Source organism: Lagenorhynchus albirostris, chromosome 11, assembly GCF_949774975.1.
Source record: "Lagenorhynchus albirostris chromosome 11, mLagAlb1.1, whole genome shotgun sequence".
Taxonomy (NCBI): domain Eukaryota; kingdom Metazoa; phylum Chordata; class Mammalia; order Artiodactyla; family Delphinidae; genus Lagenorhynchus; species Lagenorhynchus albirostris.
Genome location: NC_083105.1, coordinates 58,266,529 through 58,286,738, shown reverse-complemented (window position 1 = coordinate 58,286,738; position 20,210 = coordinate 58,266,529). Strand labels below are relative to the sequence as shown.

Below are 20,210 nucleotides of genomic sequence, written 5' to 3'. Positions count from 1 at the left end.
CATGTTGGACAGGAGTGTGGGTACCTAGGGGAACCCATTGATTGCATCTAAAGTAAGGAAAATCTTGTGAGACTGAGCCCTTAAACCTGTGGAGTTGGACACTAACTCCAGGTGGTTGGTGTCAGAATTGAATTAAATTACAGAACACCCAATTGATGTCTGGAGAGTTGGAAAACTGGTTGGTTTGGGGGAGAAAACTCTACACATTTGGTGTCAGAAGTGTCATGAGTAGAGAAACAGTTTTTCTAGAGGAGGCCTTAAGAAAACTGAAAATTAAAAATATTCCCTTCCATGGAGATGGTTGGTGGTGATGGTTGCTCAACAATGTGAATGCACTTAATGCTACTGAACTGTATACTTTAAAATAGCCACAATGGTAAATTTGATGTTACGTTTATTTTACTACAATTTAAAAAGTCAATTAGCAGACTTTTAAAAAATCCCCTCCTTGAATGGATAAACAAAATGTGGTATATCCATGCAATGGAATATTACTCAGCCACAAAAAGGAGTGAAGCACAGATACAGGCTACAACACAGATGAACCTAAAAAATGTTATGCTAAGTGATGTAAATCAATGAAGTTAGAACACTCCCTCACACCGTACACACACACACACACACACACACACACACACACACACACACAAACTCAAAATGGCTTAAAGACAAATGTTAAGATATGACACCATAAAACTCCTAGAAGAGAACACAGGCAAAACATTCTCTGATATAAATTGTAGCAATGTTTTCTTAGGTCAGGCTCTTAAGGCAATAGAAATAAAAGCAAAAATAAACAAATGGGACCTAATCAAACTTACAAGCTTTTGCACAGCAAAGGAAACCATAAACAAAATGAAAAGACAACCTACAGAATGGGAGAAAATATTTGCAAATGATGCAACCAACAAAGGCTTAATTTCCAAAATATACAAACAGCTCATACAACTCAATAACAACAACAAAAACCCAATCAAAAAATGGGTAGAAGGGGACTTCGCTGGCGGTCCAGTGGTTAAGACTCTGTGTTTCCAATGCAGGGGTCATGGGTTCGATCCCTGGTGGGGGAACTAAGATCCCACATGCTGCATGGCACGGCTAATAAATAATAATAATAAATGGGCAGAAGACTGAGAGAGACATTTCTCCAAAGAAGACAGACAGGGACTTCCCTGGTAGTGTAGTGGTTAAGAATCCGCCTGCCAAGGCAGGGGACACAGGTTCGAGCCCTGGTCCGGGAAGATACCACATGCCACGGAGCAACTAAGCCTGTGTGCCACAACTACTGAGGCTGTACTCTAGAGCCTGCGAGCCACAACTACCAAGCCCATGCGCCTAGAGCCCATGCTCTGCAACAAGAGAAGCCACCGCAATGAGAAGCCCTCACACTGCAACGAAGAGTAGCCCCCACTCGCCGCAACTAGAGAAAGCCTGCGCAGAGCAACGAAGACCCAACGTAGCCAAAAATAAATAAATACATTTTTAAAAATAAATAAAAATCCTTAAAAAAAAAAAGACATACAGATGGCCAATAGGCACATGAAAAATGCTCAACATTGCTAATTATCAGAGAAATGCAAATCAAAACTACAATGAAGTATCACCTCACACCAGTCAGAATGGCCATCATTAAAAAGTCTACAAATAAAGTGAGAGAGTGGCATGGACATATATACACTACCAAACGTAAAATAGATAGCTAGTGGGAAGCAGCTGCATAGCACAGGGAGATCAGCTCAGTGCTTCGTGAGGGGTGGGATAGGGAGGGTGGGAGGGAGGGAGACGCAAGAGGGAAGAGATATGGGAACATACGTATATGAATAACTGATTCACTTTGTTATAAAGCAGAAACTAACACACCATTGTAAAGCAATTATACTCTAATAAAGATGTTAAAAAAAATGTCTACAAATAACAAATGCTGGAGAGGATGTGGAGAAAAGGGAACCCTCCTACATACACTGTTGGTGGGAATGTAAATTGGTGCAGCCACTATGGAAAACAGTATGGAGTTTCCTTACAAAACTAAAAAGAGAGTTGCCATATGATCCACCAATCCCACTCCTGGGCATATATCTGGAAAAGACAAAAATAATAATTTGAAAAGATACATGCACCCCACTGTTCATAGCACTATTTGCAATACTCATGACATGGAAGCAACCTAAATGTCCATTGACAGATGAATGGATAAAGAAGATGTGGTGTGTGTGTGTGTGTGTATATATATATATATATATATATATATATATCAGCCATAAAAAAGAAAGAAATAATGCCATTTGCAGCAACATGGATGGACCTAGAGATTATCATACTAAGTGAAGTAAGTCAGACAGAGAAAGATAAATACCATATGATATCACATGTGAATCTAAAATATGATACAAATGAACTTATTTAAAAAACAGAAACAGACTCACAGACATAGAAAACAAATGTATGGTTACCAAAGGGGAAAGGCAGTGGGGGAGGGATAAATTAGGAGTTTGGGATTAGCAGATACAAACCACTGTATATAAAATAGATAAACAACAAGGTCCTACTGTATAGCATAGGGAACTATATTCAATATCTTATAATAAACCATGATGGAAAAGAATATATATATATATAAAACTGAATCACCTTGCTATACACCAGAAACTAACACAACATTGTAAATCAACTATATTTCAATAAAAAAATTTTTAACATCATGCTAAGTGAAGAAAAACAGACACAAAGGTCACACGCATGATTTGACTGATATTAAATACCCTTAATAGGTAAATCCACAGAGACAGGAAGCAGAAGGGTGGTTACCAGGTGGCTGCCAGGGGCTGAGGGGAGAGGGGATCTGAGACTGCATGCTTAATGGGTGTGGTGTTTTCTTTTGGGGTGATGAAAATATTTTGGAATTAGATAGAAGTGGTGGTTGCACAACAACGTGAATACTAAATGCCATTGAATTGTAAACTCTAAAATAGTTAATATTGTCATAGGGATCTCACCTCGATTAAATTTAATCCCCTCCAGCCAGCACACCCCTGGCCCTACAGCCTACAAAACATGGGCCCAGCTCCAGGCAGTTCTGCTCTCTTTTTGCTGCTGCTGTGTGGCTTGTGTGAGACAGGCAACGTCTCTGGATAAGGAAGCCCATCCTCCCTCCCCGCAGAGGTACCTCAGGGATCAAATGACTAACTGAGGTGAAAGAGCTCTGAGAAGCAGGATGCTCTGCTGACACGATGCTCACCAACAACACAAATCCAGGGGCTCCAAGCCTTCCCCTTGGCTTGGAGGGAGAGAGAAGCCTGGTGTCTGTCTTCTCTCTCTCTCCCTCTCTCTCTCCTCCACACTTGGCCAGAGCAGTATGAGCTGTAGGGGGGAGAATGCTGTTCTCCTTCCCCTCCCCATCCAGGAGTCTCCCCGAAGCTCAACACGGCCCCTTCCCCACCCACGTTCAGTCTACCTCTCTCTCCAGATTCTCACCTCAGATCACAAAGTGAAAGCTGGGGGAATGGCAGGGGTGGCCATTCAGCAAAAGAGCCAGAGTGATTACGTCTGAATAATTTTCAGATTTATTTTAGCCCTCCCACTCCCATCCAGTTCTGCTTCAGTAGGTATCAAGACAGACAGGGGAGGGTGGGATGCCAATCCCATTTATAGGGTGGAAAACACATACATACGTAAAGCATTAGCACGTCACTTTGATGGCTCATTTAATTCTCACAGACACCCGTATTAGTAGATACTATTGCTGTCCCATTTTGCAGAGGAGAGAACTGAGGCTTAAAGAGGTAAATTCACACAGCCACAGGAGTCTGGAATTTAACGCTTGCAGCCTGACTCCTCCCTGTCACCGCTACACTGGATGTTTTGCTGTGACTTCCCCTCTAACTGGATTGGGGGAAGGCAGGAAAAACCCCGACCCTCTCCCACAGAGCCTCAGCCAGTGATACTGCTTCCCGGATGAGAAGGGCGGCCCTGAAGCCCGCAGCAAAGCCAGCCCCACGGCCACGGTCCCTCCAGCCTCCCCGCAGCTCCACAGCAGTCCAGACCTGCCGGCCCTCCAGGACCGGAGGTGCTCCCAACAGGGAAACTCAGGTGAGTGTTGCCCTCTCTCAGGGAAGAAGGCAGTGGAGTTTGGAGACGATTGGCTTCCCTGCACGATCCACAGATGTTCCCGGGGATGAACTGGAAGTGTGTGTGTCTGTGCCTGTGTTTGTGTATGTGTGTCCCATACACAAGGCCCAAATAGCAAGACAGAGCAAGAGCCCCTAAGGAAGGCCTGTGTGAAAGGGCCAAAGGGTGAAGCGCCAGGAGAGAAGTGGAGGTTGAGCCCACCTGGGCTGGAGGAGGGCGGGACTGGCCGGGCCGGGGAGAAGGCGTTTGGCCTCTGGTCTCTCCCACCACTGAGACCCCTTAACAAAATATTTGTGTTCGTGGGTTAAAGCCGGCAGTGAGCCGTGTGCTATTTATTCACGGTTTGAATGTTACACTTCCCTTTCTTGCCTCTTCAGACGCAGGATCTTTCCCCAAAGCCTCCGGCCCCCGTGGCCTGCGACCTTGGGAACACCAGGCTGCTTTCGAGGCCTCCCCTCTCTTCCAACCCTCCCTTCTCCCCACTAGGCACTTGCTGGTCCTCATGTCGGCCCCGGGGCCCAGCGTGGCGCCCGCCAGCGAGGCGGGAGAGATCCACAACTGGACGGAACTGCTCCACTTCTTCAACCACACCCTGCCCGAGTGCCACATGGAGCTCAGCGAGAGCACCAAGCGAGTGGCCCTCTTCGTGCTCTACCTGGCTGTCTTCGTGGTCGGGCTGGTGGAGAACCTGCTGGTGATCTGCGTCAACTGGCGCGGGGCGGCCCGTGCAGGGCTGCTGCGCCTCTACGTCCTCAACATGGCCATCGCCGACCTGGGCATCGTCCTGTCCCTGCCCGTGTGGATGCTGGAGGTCACGCTGGACTACACCTGGCTCTGGGGCAGCTTCTCCTGCCGCTTCACTCACTACTTCTACTTTGCCAACATGTACAGCAGCATCTTCTTCCTGGTGTGCCTCAGCATCGACCGCTACGTCACCCTCACCAACGCCTCTCCCTCCTGGCAGCGCCACCAGCATCGAGGGCGGCGGGCCGTGTGCGCCGGGGTCTGGGTCCTCTCGGCCCTCATCCCGCTGCCCGAGGTGGTCCACATCCGGCTGGTGGAGAGCTTTGAGCCCATGTGCCTCTTCATGGCGCCCTTTGAAACGTACAGCACATGGGCCCTGGCGGTGGCCCTGTCCACCACCGTCCTGGGCTTCCTGCTGCCCTTCCCTCTCATTGCGGTCTTCAACGTGCTGACGGCCTGCCGGCTTCGGCGGGCAGGACAGCCTGAGGGCCGGCGCCACTGCCTGCTGGTGTGTGCCTACATTGCCGTCTTTGTCACCTGCTGGCTGCCCTACCATGTGACCCTGCTGCTGATCACACTGCACGGGACCCACATCTCCCTCCACTGCTATCTGGCCCACCTGCTCTACTTCTTCTACGACATCATCGACTGCTTCTCCATGCTCCACTGCGTCGTCAACCCCATCCTGTACAACTTTCTCAGCCCGAGCTTCCGGGGCCGGCTGCTCAATGCTGTGGTCCATTACCTTCCCAAGGTCCAGGCCAGGGAGGGCAGACATGCTTCCTCCTCCTCCTCCTCCTCCACCCAGCATTCCATCGTCATCACCAAGGAGGGCAGCCAGCCCCCTGCAGCCAGCCCCCACCACCACCCAAGCCTGAACTTCCAGGCAGCAGACACCCCACCCACTTCTGCTCCTCGGGCTCTTATAGCCAGCTGAGGAAGATTCCAGTCTCCTCTACCAGCCAAGTAGAAAGCTGGAAGTGTAGGTGAGAGATCGGGGGTGGGGTGGGGGCGGGGGGAGAGTGTCAGAGCCCTCATGGCCGAATTTTGAGTATGTCTTAAAATATTGAAGTCGGGGGATGGGGTGGGAGGCAGGGAGGGAGAGGGAACGGGTCCTTGGCGTTGTACCATTCGACACGGTCCCTGTGCCGAAGGGAGACACGCAGGGGAAAAGGAGAAATAAAGAATAGAGACAGACATGACTCTGGATCTCTGAAAAAGTCTGCACTGCAAGCTGGGACTGGGAAGGGAGCTGCAGCTAAAGAGATGCTCAGCGGAAACCAGACGCACCCGTTTCAGAAACCTCGCTGGCCGGAAAGAGTGAGCTCCACAGGAACCCCACACAACTTTCCTTTTGTGTTTGTGCTTGTTGATCTCCTAGCACACATGTAGGCTACAGGGACAAGAGGCCAGAGGCCAAGGAGCCAGGAGGCCTCAGGAGGCTGTTTTCTAGCAGTGCATCCTCAGTGTGATGATAAATGGAGGGGGTGGGCGGTGGGGACAGCTGGGGCGGGGTGAAGCTGAGGTCTCAGACAGGCACCCTGCAGCTGGGCCGGCTCGAGGATTCTCCACCCCCACCATGCAGGAAAGGGCTCCATTTCCTTGCTGATACTCTCCCCTTCGTCCATCCTGATCCCCTCCCCCCAAAGCAGAGGTGCTGTCCCAGAGTCCACGCTCCTCGTAGCCCATCTTCCCCCAGCTCTGGGTCTAGCAGGCTTCCAGACTTCTACCCTCAGTCCCTCCCTTTCTCTCCAGATCATAGGAAAATATCAAGACATCCACTCTGGGAGCAGACTTCGGGACAGGCAGCAGGAGGCACTGACACGTGCTCTGTCCCTCAGCCTTTGCCCCTGCACGGGGTGGGGAAGTGGAAATCTTCCAATTCTGTCACAGGGCAGAGTTCTGGTGTTCTCCTAAGTCAGGTCTCACCCTCAGACTTCTTTCTTCCTGGCCAAGTCGTCTCATAATTTTCCTGTCCAGCAACTTCTATTAACACTTGTCCTATAGACAGGAAAAGAAGTCCTCTTGTTAACAAGGAGGTCTTCTGGAAAGGGCTCATTTATCAGTTTGGGAAACTAGGACCACGTCCATGAAGCACTCTGACTGAAGTAGAGCCTAAGAGCAGGTCCCAGCCCACCAGTGCCGAGCCCTCCGCCTCTCCGTCCTGCCTGTGGAGAACGAGAGGTTTGTGGACACACTCACTGAGACCTTCTGTCCTGCTCAAGTGCTCAGTATGTCAGGAATGTTTAACTTGGAATAACCACTCGCTGACCTAGAGCACCATCTCCTCTGCACTTAGAAATCTGAGACTGTATTCACCAGATGCATTAAACATGTGCTCCAGCGGTGTATGAACCCGTTTGTCAGGAGCACAGAGGGAAATCTGTGTCTAACTCCCCCTGCTCATTGGGCCCAAACCTGAAAAAGGGCCTTTTCTTTTTTTTTAAGAGTCTTAACGCTTCAAACAGCTGCTTGGTGGCACAGACCTGAAGCCTTTCTCAGCCAGGGGAGTTTGGGCTGTGACTTGGCGCTGCAGTAAGGGCTGACCTAACAAGGCACAGAATGTATTAGACAGACTTTCCTCACTTGTGCCCACATAAAAACCCAGCCCAGACCCAATGCCCTTATCACTGGCCCCTCTGCCTCAGGGTCTGGAAGTTGTCTCAAGGAAACCCAGTTTTACATCTCTGTCACACCCCAGATTACCTGAGGCCACTTTCCCAACATCTTCTCTTCTCGTGGACTCCATTTTGGCAACCAGTGACCACCCTGGCGGCACAAATACTTCCTTAGGGCCTGAGAGGAGAACGCGTGTGCCGACAGCGGCAAGGCCCTCTGCTCTGCGTTTGCAGTGCACTGATGGGGGCCTGGGTCCAAGCAGTGTGCTCTGAGACCAAATGGACCACATTGCACCCTGACTTCTAGAGAGGCCTGTCTCTTCTCTGTGGGGGGACATCTGTTACCAACCTCATGAAATCATGCCGAACCTCCACCCCCTTCTCTGAATCTGCCTCTCTCCACTCTGACATATCACGTCGTGGTGAATTAAATGGCGCTGGCAAGACAATCTGCGGCCAAATCTCTGATCCACCCAGACATTAGCAGAGTCCCACTGCTCTCTCTGGGCCAACAGAAGATTCCCCCAGAGATGGTCCCTCTGGAAAGGTTGGGCCATTGAGTTAATTTTCCACTAAAGACAGATCAAGTCTGGGGAATTCCAGCTACAGGAAAGGAAAACGTGCACCTGGAAGAGTGCTGGCACCTGCTGAGCAGAATCCTGCTACTGAAAGCGTGGCGGCCCAGATCCTCTGAACCCTGAGCGATGGGCATGATCACAGTAAATGAGAAAAGGATTCCCATTTCAAATTTCCTTTTTTTATTCTAAATAAAAACCACACTTTGTGCCGAACAATGGAATATAAAAGAATCAGATGTACAACGATTTTAGACATCTACTATTTGGGGGAAAAAGTTTACAAAATATACAAAACTTTACAGCAATAGATAGTAAACACTTAAATATTAGGAGGTCAGTACTTATTAATTTAATGGAAGGAGTTAAGACGTCAACAATTTTTCTTGGTTTCAAAAGAGATTTAGCTAGTAGAGGTGGGAGGGGAGGGTGGACTGGACAGGGGAAGGGTGTTAAAGAAACATCCAAGGTAAAAGTTTCCTTTTCATTCTGATGTTAAGTTTACCATGAGTTATCACGTTGAAATCAACGCTGTGTGCCCTGCTTCCTGATTCATTCAGCGCAGGATTTAGGGAAAAGGACACGTGGGGACTCCCACATGGGCAGATTTCTCCACACAGCCCACTTCCATGCCACCAAAATCATGCCCATCTATGAAGGAATTTAAATTCACTTCCTAAGTTGAGTAGTCTGGGGACTAGGGCACAGCAGGTGGCCAGAAGAGGAAGAAAATCCACCAGCAGCAAAACCTGACTGGGGAGAAGGTATTTAAGCTCAAAGGTTATCCTAGAGACAAAAGGGTACTGACAGAGCAGAAGAAAGTCAGAAAGAATTTTTATCCATTTCCTGACCCCCCACCCCCACCTCCTTTCTTCCCAACTAGCCATGAACTAGAGTGACTCCACGGAGTCTTCAAATTTAGGACCAAATACCAGGGTACAGCAGAGCTTCCCAGCAGGTGCTGTGGCATCAGTGAGCCGTGGATGGGCCAGAGGAGCACCAGGATACTGATCCCTTCCTCTGGCCACAGCAGCTGTTTACAGTGTGCCATTAGAGTATCACCGTTTTCCCTTACGAAAAGAGTTGGGAATGGCCTCGTGTTTGCTTTAATGCTCTAGTCGCCATCTTGAAATTCTTAATAATTTTTAAACAAAGGGCTCTGTAAATTATGTAGCTGGTCCTGAGTACAGAACAAGAAAAAGGGAGAAAAGGGAGAAGAGGAGACATTCAAGGATCAAACAGAACTTTGGAACAATACAGCAGGAGACAGTGCTAAACTGGGCTCCAGGGCAGAGAGGGCAACAAAATCCAAAGAACAGTTGAAAAAATTTTAAATTCAAAATACAATTAATACCTTCCACCAGATATCCTAGAGCACCCTTTGCCACAATATAGTGTTTCAAGTAAAACAGTGCAGAAAAGGGTGAGCTGGTGGCAGAGGCAGCAAACATGACTCCAAACAGAGGAAGGGTTGAGGTGCGAACACGGGGGACACGCAGGGGAACAGGGTTTGGTCAATGAGCCTCATGAGCTACTGACCTGCTACATGTCTGACTGCAACCAGCCGGGCCACCCTGGCTGACCACTTTGCCTCAGGAGGATCAGGGGGTGCAGTTTCTTGTTTAGTGTTTCAGGGGCAAAGTTTCAGGGACTTGCTTTTTGGTTTACTGGTGAAAAGGGAAAACTTCACAGTTTCAGGTTAAGCATACAGACTACCCAGCACCCATGATATCCTCTGTTATGGAAGAGGGTTTCTCCAGCATACTGATCCATTCTCAGCTACCTGGCTGGGTCCCAGTGAGCATCCCCACTCTCAGATCCGGCCCTTCAAAACTCAGTCCTCACCAACAATCTGCGAGAAACCGCTCAGGCTTGAAAAGCTTAGCAGATAGGTGACTGTAGTCTTTTACACACCTTCCTTCTTAATCGCCTAATGGTCAGCGTGGGAAGAAAGGGAGCAGTCAGTCAGGGAAGAAGTGTCAGCACTGCTTTCTGACAAGAATGTCCCAGGGGAACATTTAAGTAGTTGGATTCAGATGGTGAAAGGTGGCCACTTGACAAGTCCCTTCATGTAATGGTCACCCCACCAGAGAGCCATGCACACAAACTCGGAGGCTTTATCAGTTTAGGGCTGGGGAGAGAGGCAGCAGGTCCAACAGGGACAGAGCTTTGGTTTATTTGTATGTCTTATTATAGCTTCCCAACTTTAGGAAGGATGAGAAAATATGCAAAAAGGTCCTTCATGTGACTTGATCCCCTCAACCCAGTGCCCAACCTACTCAATCAGAGGACGGAAAGGGGATGGAAGGCCTAGGGATTTAACAAGCCTCAACTTTCTAGAATGTACATCCATTACCTAAATGGTTCCCTGGGTCTATTCTGCAAGAGACTATCTGGAGAGAAAGAAAAGAATTTGCTTGTTTAAAGGCTTGACCTGTTCTCCCCTAGTTTTAGCCCCTGTTTCCCAAATATCTGGCCAGGATTGTCCCCTGGAATATGGCTACTTGCTGGGGAGAAGCTCATTTTCCTGAAGTCTCTTATCCAAGAGATGCTGGGTAATATGTATACAAAAACAAAAATAAATAAATATTAATGTCCAAAAAGGCCTTGTGAGTTAATTAAAACCACTTGCTTGTAAAACAGCCTGGGGTGCTGCTGAGTCCCACGAGGGGCTGTATCAGGGCCGAGGCCAGGGACCCCCAGAGCTCGCCTGAGCAGGTGAGGTAGTATGGGTTACTGAGGTGCCACCTTGTGAGATGCGAGATCCGAGGGCCCTCTCCCTCAAGCCTTCTTTGGGTAAGACCCCTCAAAAAGGCAACTAAGAACGGAGCCAACCAGCACCCCAGGACTGGGCAGACCCATTCCCGAGTCACCTAGGGAGGGCCTGAACCAGCTGCTGGTCAATAGCGCCCCCTGGTGGCGACACAATGACAGATCAGGATAAATTCCAGCAGGTCAAACGGGAGCTGCCAAAGCTCTGGCCCAGTTAGCACAAAGTATTAACAACAGGTTACCTGACTGGGACAGACAGACACACATCCCGCTACAAACCACCAGTTACTCGGGTCCCTTTAATCCTGAAGGGCTCACAGTCCACCACTCCACCTCACGGGGTCTTCTCATCTACGCTACAGGCCAAACACACTTCTAGGTGGGAGACTGGATGTAAATTAAGGCAAGGCTGCTGCTTCAGAGACATCCCCACCTCTCCACCAGGAAACTCAAGGTCGATGGACGTGGCCAGATGACAGAGGATTACATCAAAGCGGCTCCCTGTCCTTTCTGCCCACAGGGAAGGCCTGACGTCCCGGGCCATCACTCCATAAAATTGTGTTTCTTTGGAATTGAGGAGAAAAGAGAAAACCTCCCTTCCTGTCCATCCAGGCTGCCACTTCCGGCGGCACTGCAGGACACCTCTTCTGGCTGGCAAGGATTCATCCCAAAGCCTTCTGACCTAAACAGAACGCTTTGTCCCCAGTTTGGATCTAGCTGCCAAGAGATTTTACTGTCCAATCAGCAGATTCGAGCCATGGAACAAGCAGGACCCTCCATCCCTGACCCCTTTCCCCTGCTGAGGGCTGGGACTGGCACCTGAGGTGAGCTGCCCTGCTGACCAGTCTTTTCTGAATGACCACATTCCCAAAATCTCTCTCATAGCTGGTTGTCCCGGTTGGAGGTCTGGCAGTAATACCCACGGTGAAAACCTCTCTCCACCTCCTCTGTTCAGTGAGGCTGTTGGTTGGATTCTTAGCAGCATAAAACCTATCAGTAAACTAAAACTCGAGCGGCTGGGGAAGGGGATCTAGTTGACACCAACTGCCTGACAAGATCCCAAAACCAGCCTCAAAAGAATCAAAAACACAGCCCTCCATGGGCAAGAACAGGTAAGGAGGTAAACATGATATAGGGCCGTTGTTCTCAAAAACAGTAACAGTGTTCATGTGCTATTTCTTCTTTCTTCTTCTTTCAACACAGGACAGAACAGAACTCCTAGCAAGGCAAAACTGTAACTTCAACTGGGGAGGGACCAACAGCCATTAGAAAACCAACGTCCTGGCTGCTGCCTGGGAGCTCCCCCTGGCTCTGCTGGGACCCAGTCAGCTGTCCAGGTTCTTTTCGGCCTCTTTGGAATGGATAATGTACATGAAGGTCTGCTCAATGGTGAAGTCAGGCGGGAGGCTGCCTTTGTGCACGCCGACGTGCTTGCTCATGAGGTTAAGGGTGGAGCTGTAGTGGCCACAGACCGTGCAGCGATACATGAGGGCCCCCGAGTGCGTCTTCAGGTGGCATTTGATGGTCGAGCGGCCTCGGAAGAACTTGTGGCACACCTTACACTGGTACGGCTTCTCGCCCGTGTGGATCCGCCGGTGGTAGTTGAACTCACTCGTGTGGGCAAACCTTTTGCCACACACCTTGCAGCTATACTTGCTATTCCCAGGTTGGCCCTGCAGCACCAGCTCCTCATTCAGGAACTCCTCAGCCGGCAGCTTCCGCTTCTGGAGAGCTGGGTGCTGTAGCCCCAAACCAGGCCGTGCGTCAAGGCCACTGTTGCATTTGTGCTGGCTGACGTGGTAGCGATAGGCAGCCTCCGACTTGAAGCTCTGGCTGCACAAGTGACAGTGGAAGAGGGCGTCTTCCAGGCTTTGGTGCACAGCCATGTGCTTCTCCAGGAGAGGCCAGTCCACAAAGCTGTTCGCACAGACAGAGCAGGAGAAGACTGAGATACCGAGATGGGAGAGTGTGTGCCACATGAGGCTGCAGAGGTTAAGGTGGCGCTGGTCACAGACGCTGCAGGCCTGGCCTTTCAGGTTCAGATGGTCAAGGATGTGGCCCCGGACCACGTGGAAATCTTTGGCCAATGCCTTCCCGCAGGCAGCACACTGCAGCTCTGCGGAGGCTGCCCCTGAAAAGAGACCCAGCTTCCCAGGCAGGGGGTCGTTGGGGTGGACGATGATGTTGTTCTCAAATATTCCATCCCGTCGGTGGAGGGTCAGCTGCCACTGGGTAAAGAACTTAGTTTCACACATGTCGCAGGAGAAGAGGAAAATACCAATGTGGGACAGAACATGGGTCACCCGGGAGTTTCGGTCCTGGAAGTGGGTCTCACAGACCTTGCAGTTGCCGGTCAGCAGGTCCACATGGTCCCGAGCATGCTGTCGGATCAGTTGAATGTTGGGCTCTAGAACTTTCTTGCATACCTGGCAGGGCATGGCCTTATTCTCTCGGCTGTCACTCTCTCCAAAAGTCAGCTCGTCCTCACTGTCATCACTCAACTCAATCACCTCCTCGGCTGTGCCTATCTCCTCGGTGGGGTCTTCAAACTGCAAGTCTTCATCCCCCAGGTCCTCCAGCTGGAGCTCATCCATCTGCCCAAAGCTCGGGTCTTTGGAGTGGTCGCTATTGCTCAGACAGGAGTTGGTCCCAGTGGTGATGTCTATGGCATTGTCAGGGGTGAAGAAACTGTTTTTACTGAAGTCTCCATTGCTCTGGACTTTGTATGGCTGGCAGGACCTTGTGCTGGTTTGGACGCCCATGCCGACAGCGCCTAGGACTGGCTGGGTCACCACACTGGGAACGGACGTGAACGGAGCAGGGGCATCATGGTCTTCTGTCTTTGGCGGCAGTGGCTGCTGCGGCAGAGGCAGGCTATGGTTAGTGTCACTGGTAACGTTTCTCTCTTCCTCTTTATAGTTTCCTCCAGCATCACTAGGCAACGCATAGTTTCGATCAGGACCAAAGTGCTCCCCCCCACCCCTGAGTTCTCCAAGGGGATGGGCTGGTTCTGCTGAGCTACAACTCAGGGTACTGGAGTGGCTCTCACTGGTGCTGGTCAGGGGCTTGGCCACAGCAGTGCTCTCCAGGTCAGGAAAGGTGGAGTGACAGGCCTGGAGAAGATCCTCCATACCCAGTCGCTCAGCTACCTCGTAAATGACCCCAACGTTGATCAGGTCCGTGAAGAGCTCTGACGTGTAGACAAAGCTCAGAATCTTCTCAAAGTTGGCGGGGGTGATGAAGTCTACCACATAGGTCCTGGCAGCATCAAGCCCAGTGTTCAGGAAGAGGTTCTGGAAGTAGCCAGCTGCGCAGGCCAGCACGGCTTTGTGGGCTGGGAAGGAGCGGCTCCCCACTACGATGGTGACATCACACATGGTCTCGGAGAGCCGGCACTTGTTGAGTTCCTTCAGCAGGTTGTTGGGGTGGTTGGTGCTTTGCAGTTTGATCCTCATGCCCATCTTAGCAGCTCCTATGACGTTGCCTCCCTATCAGCACGGTTAATCTGTGGACAGCAAAAGGAAAAGGTGGATGGCCAAACACACCCCTGCCGGTGAGGAGTTCTGCAGGACGAAATGCCACCAGTCTGCACGTTTCCAAGCCCTGGGCGGAGAGCAAGAGTGAATGGACAGACACCTGCTCCATTCTGCTCGGGGCAAGGACAGCAAAAGTGACAGGGCAGTGACCTCTCTCCCTGCATACTCCCAAAGACAAGAGTTGTCACAACAAAATCCAAAACTATTGAAAAAAATCTGATGGGTTGGTCTTTAAGAGTAAGAGAAGCTGTAGGCCTGGGTGGACAGAAGCTAGTGCCTTAAAGCCAAGCCAGAAGCATCCTCTCGACACAATCTTATACTTCATTACCAGAGCAACTGGTTCTAATTTTTCTCATATTAAATGCCTAATTTCTTCCTGAATCCAGGCTTTCCTATCTCACTGAGTATATTCTCTTCGCTTATGATGCTAAATGCCATATACGTACTTGAACACAATTATCAAGCTCCATTAGCTGTTGGGGACAAGATAAGGATGCTCTACCCTTTAGTTTCCTATCATTGCTGTGATCGTTCAGGCCGTAAAAAAATCTCTTGCTTATTCTTGAGTTCCCATCTCTCCCTACCTATGCTACCTGCCTCCCCTCTTGTCTCTCCATAGCCCAGAGCCTTTCAGATACTGCTCTATCACATTCTCTGTATGCTGTGGATGAAGTTAAAACACTCAGACACCAGAGAAGTAAAGCAAAGCAGAACACCACTGTGGCATTTAATATTACCTAAATATGCTTCAATTTTTCTTCCCACCCTTTTCAGGATTTATGCTTATGTTGACCAGAAGTAAGAGATATATACCTGATGCCATAAGAAGGCATCTAATTACATAGGTAACTCCTAAAGGCTTGCTCAGTACCACTTTTTCCCCTTTTTGAGTCCTGCCCGCCAGAAAGAAGACAAACTAGTTGCCTTCTCTCTCGGCCTCACGACTTGCCCTGGGCAACACAGACCCACATTCGACTAACTCCCAACTTTTTCTGGGGCCCAGGAAGCTTCTGAGCATTGCTGGGTACCAGCCAAGCATCTCCCGGGCCCTGGTGGCCACACATCAGCGGTCAGTAGGTCCGGACACCGGGAAGCCCAAGCGGGCAGTGGGAGGGGACGGATTCGGAACTTCAGAGAAGGCACCCCAACAATCCCGCGGCGCCGCCGTCTCCCCTCTGGAGGGTCGAATCCGAGAGGAAGGGCGTTGGATCTGGCTGGGGCACTCCATCTGGGAGGCATCGAGCACTTCGGTCCCTCCCCAAACAGCGGGGGAATTCCTCAGGGCGACCTCGGGCGGGGACGGGGGTGGCGGCGGGGAGCGGGGTCGGATGGGGATCGAGGGGATAGGCGGCGGGGCCGGCCAGGGTCGGCGCGCGGCCGGGGAGGATGGGTCCGGCCGAGGGGAGCGGGCAGGAGGGAGCCAAGCGAGAGCGAGAGAAAGGCCGGGATGGGGGTCGGGCCTCGGCCGGGGCAGCCCTCGGCCGGGCCGCGCTTACCCGGCTCCGCGGGGCTCGAGCACCATCGCCGCCGCCGCCTCACACAAAGGCCCCGGCCCGCCGTGCCCGGCCCGACAAGGAGGCGGCGCCGCCGGCCGCGGCCAGACTCTCCATCCGCCGCGCCGCTCGCCGCACCGGCCCGGGCCGCCCCCACCGCCCGGCCCGCAGCGCCCCCCGCCGTCCCGGAGGAGGCAGCGCCCCCCGCCGCTCGGCCGCAGCGCCCCCAGCCGCCCAGGAGGAGGCAGCGCCCCCTCAAGGCGGGGCCGGGCGCGAGGCCAGCGGGCCAAAGCCGCCGAGCCTCCGACCGCCCTCACCCCTCGCGCCCTCTCCGCTTCCCCGCCCGGCCCTCGCGCTACCCGGGACCCTCGGCCCCACCTCCAACCCCCGCGCGGCCCAGGGACCGCCGCCGCCGGGCCCCGCGGGCAACGGTGAGGACGTTTCCAACACCCCCATCCCCAACCCAGGCCTGGCTTTTCTGAAGCACTGATCCTCCGGATGCAGGACCACTCCCTCCTCGCGCTGGTACCTGGAGAAGTGAAAAACCCTATCCCAGCTCTAAGCTTAAATCGGCTTCCCTGTTCCACATCTCATATTCCCAGAAGTTTACTCTCAGAACGTCTGCTGTTGTAGTTTTACACGAAGTTGTGAGACTGTTTGATTAATTTACGTCTACTCCACCAGGCAGTGACCTTCCTGAAGGCAGGGCGCCGTGGTTCTGCACACTACCGCGTCCCTGCGCTTCCCACACGCTTCTGGTTCATATGATAGGTGCTTAACAAAGCCTGTTTGAATGAATGAACAAGTACTTTTGGGTCCCTGGTGGAGAACCCTCTGGAAGTTCACTGTGGACCCTCCTTCCAGCTAGGTGGGCAAATGAAGGAATTCACAGGATCCCACTGCACCTTGGCAGCGCAGGCCTGTTCCCGGCAGCTTGTCCTCCCTGGAGGGGTGCAGAACTTGACACCTCAAAATATGCCTCTTTGGCATAAGGATTATTTTTAAGAAGCAGCAGACAGGGGAGAAGCTCTGAAAAGTGAGTAGAAGTTACACTTTTGTAAAAGATATTTACATTTATAAGGGAAATGTCCATTTGTAAGGTACCTCTCTGTACCAGGAAGAGAAGGATTACTAAATGTCTAGAAACTCTTAGTTTTCCTGGGTATCTCCCATGTATACAGGAAGTATACCTGTTGTTAAACTTCTGTTTCTTTTTTCCTTTTAATCTGTCTTTTATTATTTACTCAGCCAGGAACCTCAAAGGGTGAGGGAGAATTATTTTTCCTCCCCTACTTCCTCAACTCGTTTTCAGCTCAGTTTCTCTGCTTCCACCCACCCTTCTCCTTTAGTGCAGCAGTTACCCTCCAAATCTTCTCCCCAGATGCTCCTGCCCAAGAATTGTTATCAAACTGAAACTACCTGAGTTTAACTGAGAGATGTGATCAAAATTTAAGGCATTGGCACCATTACCAGCAACCAGTCTGAAGTTCTCATCACAGCTTTTACTGTGACATTCACAGGTCATGAAGGTTTTTTGGCTGAATCTCTGTGGTATTCACAGGTCACGACTTCAGGCTCACAGTTTTTTAGTTGGTCATATTTTTTATTCCCTTTTTGGTGTTCCAGTCTTAGGGAGATCATTTGCTTGGTGGTTAGCAATTGACAACATGCATTTAAAGCTTTTAAGAGAATACAGGAGGCTTCCTTGGTGGCGTAGTGGTTAAGAATCCGCCTGTCAATGCAGGACACACGGGTTCGAACCCTGGTCCGGGAAGATCCCACGTGCTGCAGAGCAACTAAGCCTGAGCGCCACAACTACTGAGCCTGTGCTCTAGAGCCCGTGAGCCACAACTACTGAAGCCTGTGTGCCTAGAGCCCATGCTCTGCAGCAAGAGAAGCCACTGCAATGAGGAACCTGCACACAGCAAGGAAGAGCAGCCCCCACTCACCTCAACTAGAGAAAGCCTGCGTGCAGCAACGAACACCCAACACAGCCATAAATAAATAAATTCATTTTTTAAAAAAAGAGAGAGAGAGAATACAGGGCACAAGGAGACTGCTATAACGATTATAAGCAGGACAATTCCCAATGTCTAGAGTGCACTTCAGAGCCATGGTCCCCAAGACCCAAAGCAATCAAAATCAAACAAGTCAAAGAAAGACCCCATTAGAGGAGTCACCTTTTTAAGCCAAGTGGCTTGTTCAATAATCTTATGCAGCTGAGTTTCAACTTCCCCAGAAGTGTTCATTTAGGTACAGTGGGTGGTGGTGGCCATAGCACAGATACCTCCTTGTTCAGCTAAAAGAAAATCAAGAACAACTTTGGCTGGAGAGTCTAAGGATTTTTGTTGGGCAGGCATTGGTTTAGCAGCACATTCAGGAAAATCTTTAAGAGTTAAGGAGGGATTTCGGACCACAACCTCATCTGTACTCACTCCTAACCAGGAGTAGAGGGACCTGCCAAAGGAAGCAAATCCTGAATCACGAAAGCCTCCTGGTAGGTCCTTTCTAATTTGATGATGTAAATTCAGGGAAGTTGACCCAATAAGGTGTCTCAGTTTGTCTGTGAACAGTCAGGGGCACAGTTACATAACCTAAAAGGCATTGCCCAGTTATGCACTAGCCATCCAGGCATTCCTAGGCCCAAGGAGAATGACAACCACCACAGACAAAGATTAATTCTGTCAGGGCACAAACCAATTCTGCTAAGGTGGCACTATTAATGGTCAGATCAGAGTTTTTATGACAAAACCAGCAGTCTGAAATGTTATCCCCCTTAGCAATGGCCTGAGACATATGGATGATGGTGTCATCTTTCCAGACCAATGACAGAGTAAAGGAAAGAAAGAAAAGAAGTAAGGGTTTCAAGTTTAGTTAAAGTAGGAAGTCTTGATCTGATGTCTTGGGTGGAAGAAGTTTACATCAATGTCAGCTACCCCTCTTCTTTGTCAATTTGATTTTGAGGTCTCCAGCTGGTGTGCAGTTCCTAAAATCAGAAGGAGCCCTTTTTAATTAGGAGCTGTGGACCCAACGTTCAAGTTCCTGAAGTTTGGCTGCCATCCGGGTAAGACCTGGTATAGTCCCTTCCAAGGAGTTTCAAGGGCATTCTATTAGTGATTATTAGGTTATTAGTGATTCCAAATTAGAAGGGTGGGAGAAAATTGGAAACATTAGTTTGGAGAGTTGTAGCCAGATATTTGAGGAAACTAGAAGAATTCAGGATCTAGTTTAGTTTTCAAGTATATTACAAAACCTCAAAGATAATTAACAGAATTAGAATCTAACATTTACAAAGGTTAAAACATAATTTTTCTCTCTACAATCACCCCATTTCCCCCCAAAGATAACACAACAATTCGTTTGAATTTAACTTGGCCTGATTAGTTACGTAAGTGCAACAAGAGTAGTGATTGACCATATAAGCTCTTTTTTAAGACTGCTTTACTAGGAGTTTCAGATTGAACTCCTAGAAGCCTCTGAAGCCAGGAAGCCAAGCCAAGGATTGCCATCAGACTTTACCTGAAAAACCTGTAGTTTGGGTGAATTCTCCTCTTCTCAAGGTCCTGAAAATATCCTGGGGTTCCTGGACCTGCCGGGAAATGACCTTCCTTACTTACATGGTAAGGCTGCCAGGAACCCTGTAAGTAGAGTACCAAGCCAATTTTTCCAAGGGGCTTTACTGGCCTTATAAAGTCAACCTTAGTTCCTTAGAGCTACCTAGTCATATCTGAGTCTATGCACATTTCTCTTAACTATGACATTTCAGTCAAAGCCTTGATAATGTAGCCAGCGTTTCCAATTGCATCCTGTTACAAGGAGAGCAGATTTTTATTGGACTTATGCAAATAACTAATCCTATTGCCATGAGAAGAATACTCAAGAGTTTCTGAATTCTGACAGGATCAGGTAGGGAGAAAAAGTACATGTTTCATCTTTGTTTACAAAGGTATATGTTACCAAATTGCTGTAAATCATAGATAGCTTAAGAAAAAAAAGGTTTTCTTAAGTTTAGAAAAACAAAACATTAAGGGACCAGCAATGTTGCAAACAAAAAAGTCGTAAAATTTTTAATTCTTCTCCTCAGTTATTCAGTCCCATGTAAGTAATACTTGTTCTGCTTGAATCCAGTTTTTCCATTAGTTCTGGAAATTCTTACCTTGTTCAGTTATATGCTCTTAAAGTTATCATAAACCTGTACTTACCAAAGTCCTTTCCATGAATCTTCTTGAAAATGACATACTTTTGCAGCTGATGTTGAAGAATTTGCATAAGGCCTTTAAGAACAATCCCTTTTCCAGTGTTTCCATTGATTACAACTGAACATCAATCCCTGGGGCAGCATTTTGA

The 20,210-nt window shown here is 49.7% G+C and overlaps 2 protein-coding genes across 2 annotated transcripts; one reads left to right on the top strand and one right to left on the bottom strand.

Annotated features, from left to right (window-relative positions):
- Positions 1-3,979: 3,979 nt before the first annotated feature.
- On the top strand, positions 3,980-5,841 carry GPR182 (G protein-coupled receptor 182). The gene is made up of 2 exons (XM_060165201.1): positions 3,980-4,086; positions 4,612-5,841. The coding sequence occupies exon 2, from the start codon at positions 4,628-4,630 to the stop codon at positions 5,804-5,806; it is 1,179 nt and encodes a 392-aa protein (XP_060021184.1). The 5' UTR covers positions 3,980-4,086; positions 4,612-4,627; the 3' UTR covers positions 5,807-5,841.
- A 5,278-nt stretch (positions 5,842-11,119) lies between these two features.
- Positions 11,120-15,983, bottom strand: ZBTB39 (zinc finger and BTB domain containing 39). Its single transcript, XM_060165822.1, has 2 exons — positions 15,867-15,983; positions 11,120-14,339 (listed from the first exon to the last, which is right to left on the bottom strand). Exon 2 carries the CDS (start codon positions 14,293-14,295, stop codon positions 12,160-12,162), a length of 2,136 nt encoding a protein of 711 aa, XP_060021805.1. The 5' UTR covers positions 14,296-14,339; positions 15,867-15,983; the 3' UTR covers positions 11,120-12,159.
- Positions 15,984-20,210: the final 4,227 nt, after the last annotated feature.

Coding starts and splice junctions, on each gene's coding strand:
- GPR182 (XM_060165201.1), top strand. CDS start 4,628: ATGTCGGCCCCGGGGCCCAGCGTGGCGCCCGCCAGCGAGGCGGGAGAG.
- ZBTB39 (XM_060165822.1), bottom strand. CDS start 14,295: ATGGGCATGAGGATCAAACTGCAAAGCACCAACCACCCCAACAACCTG.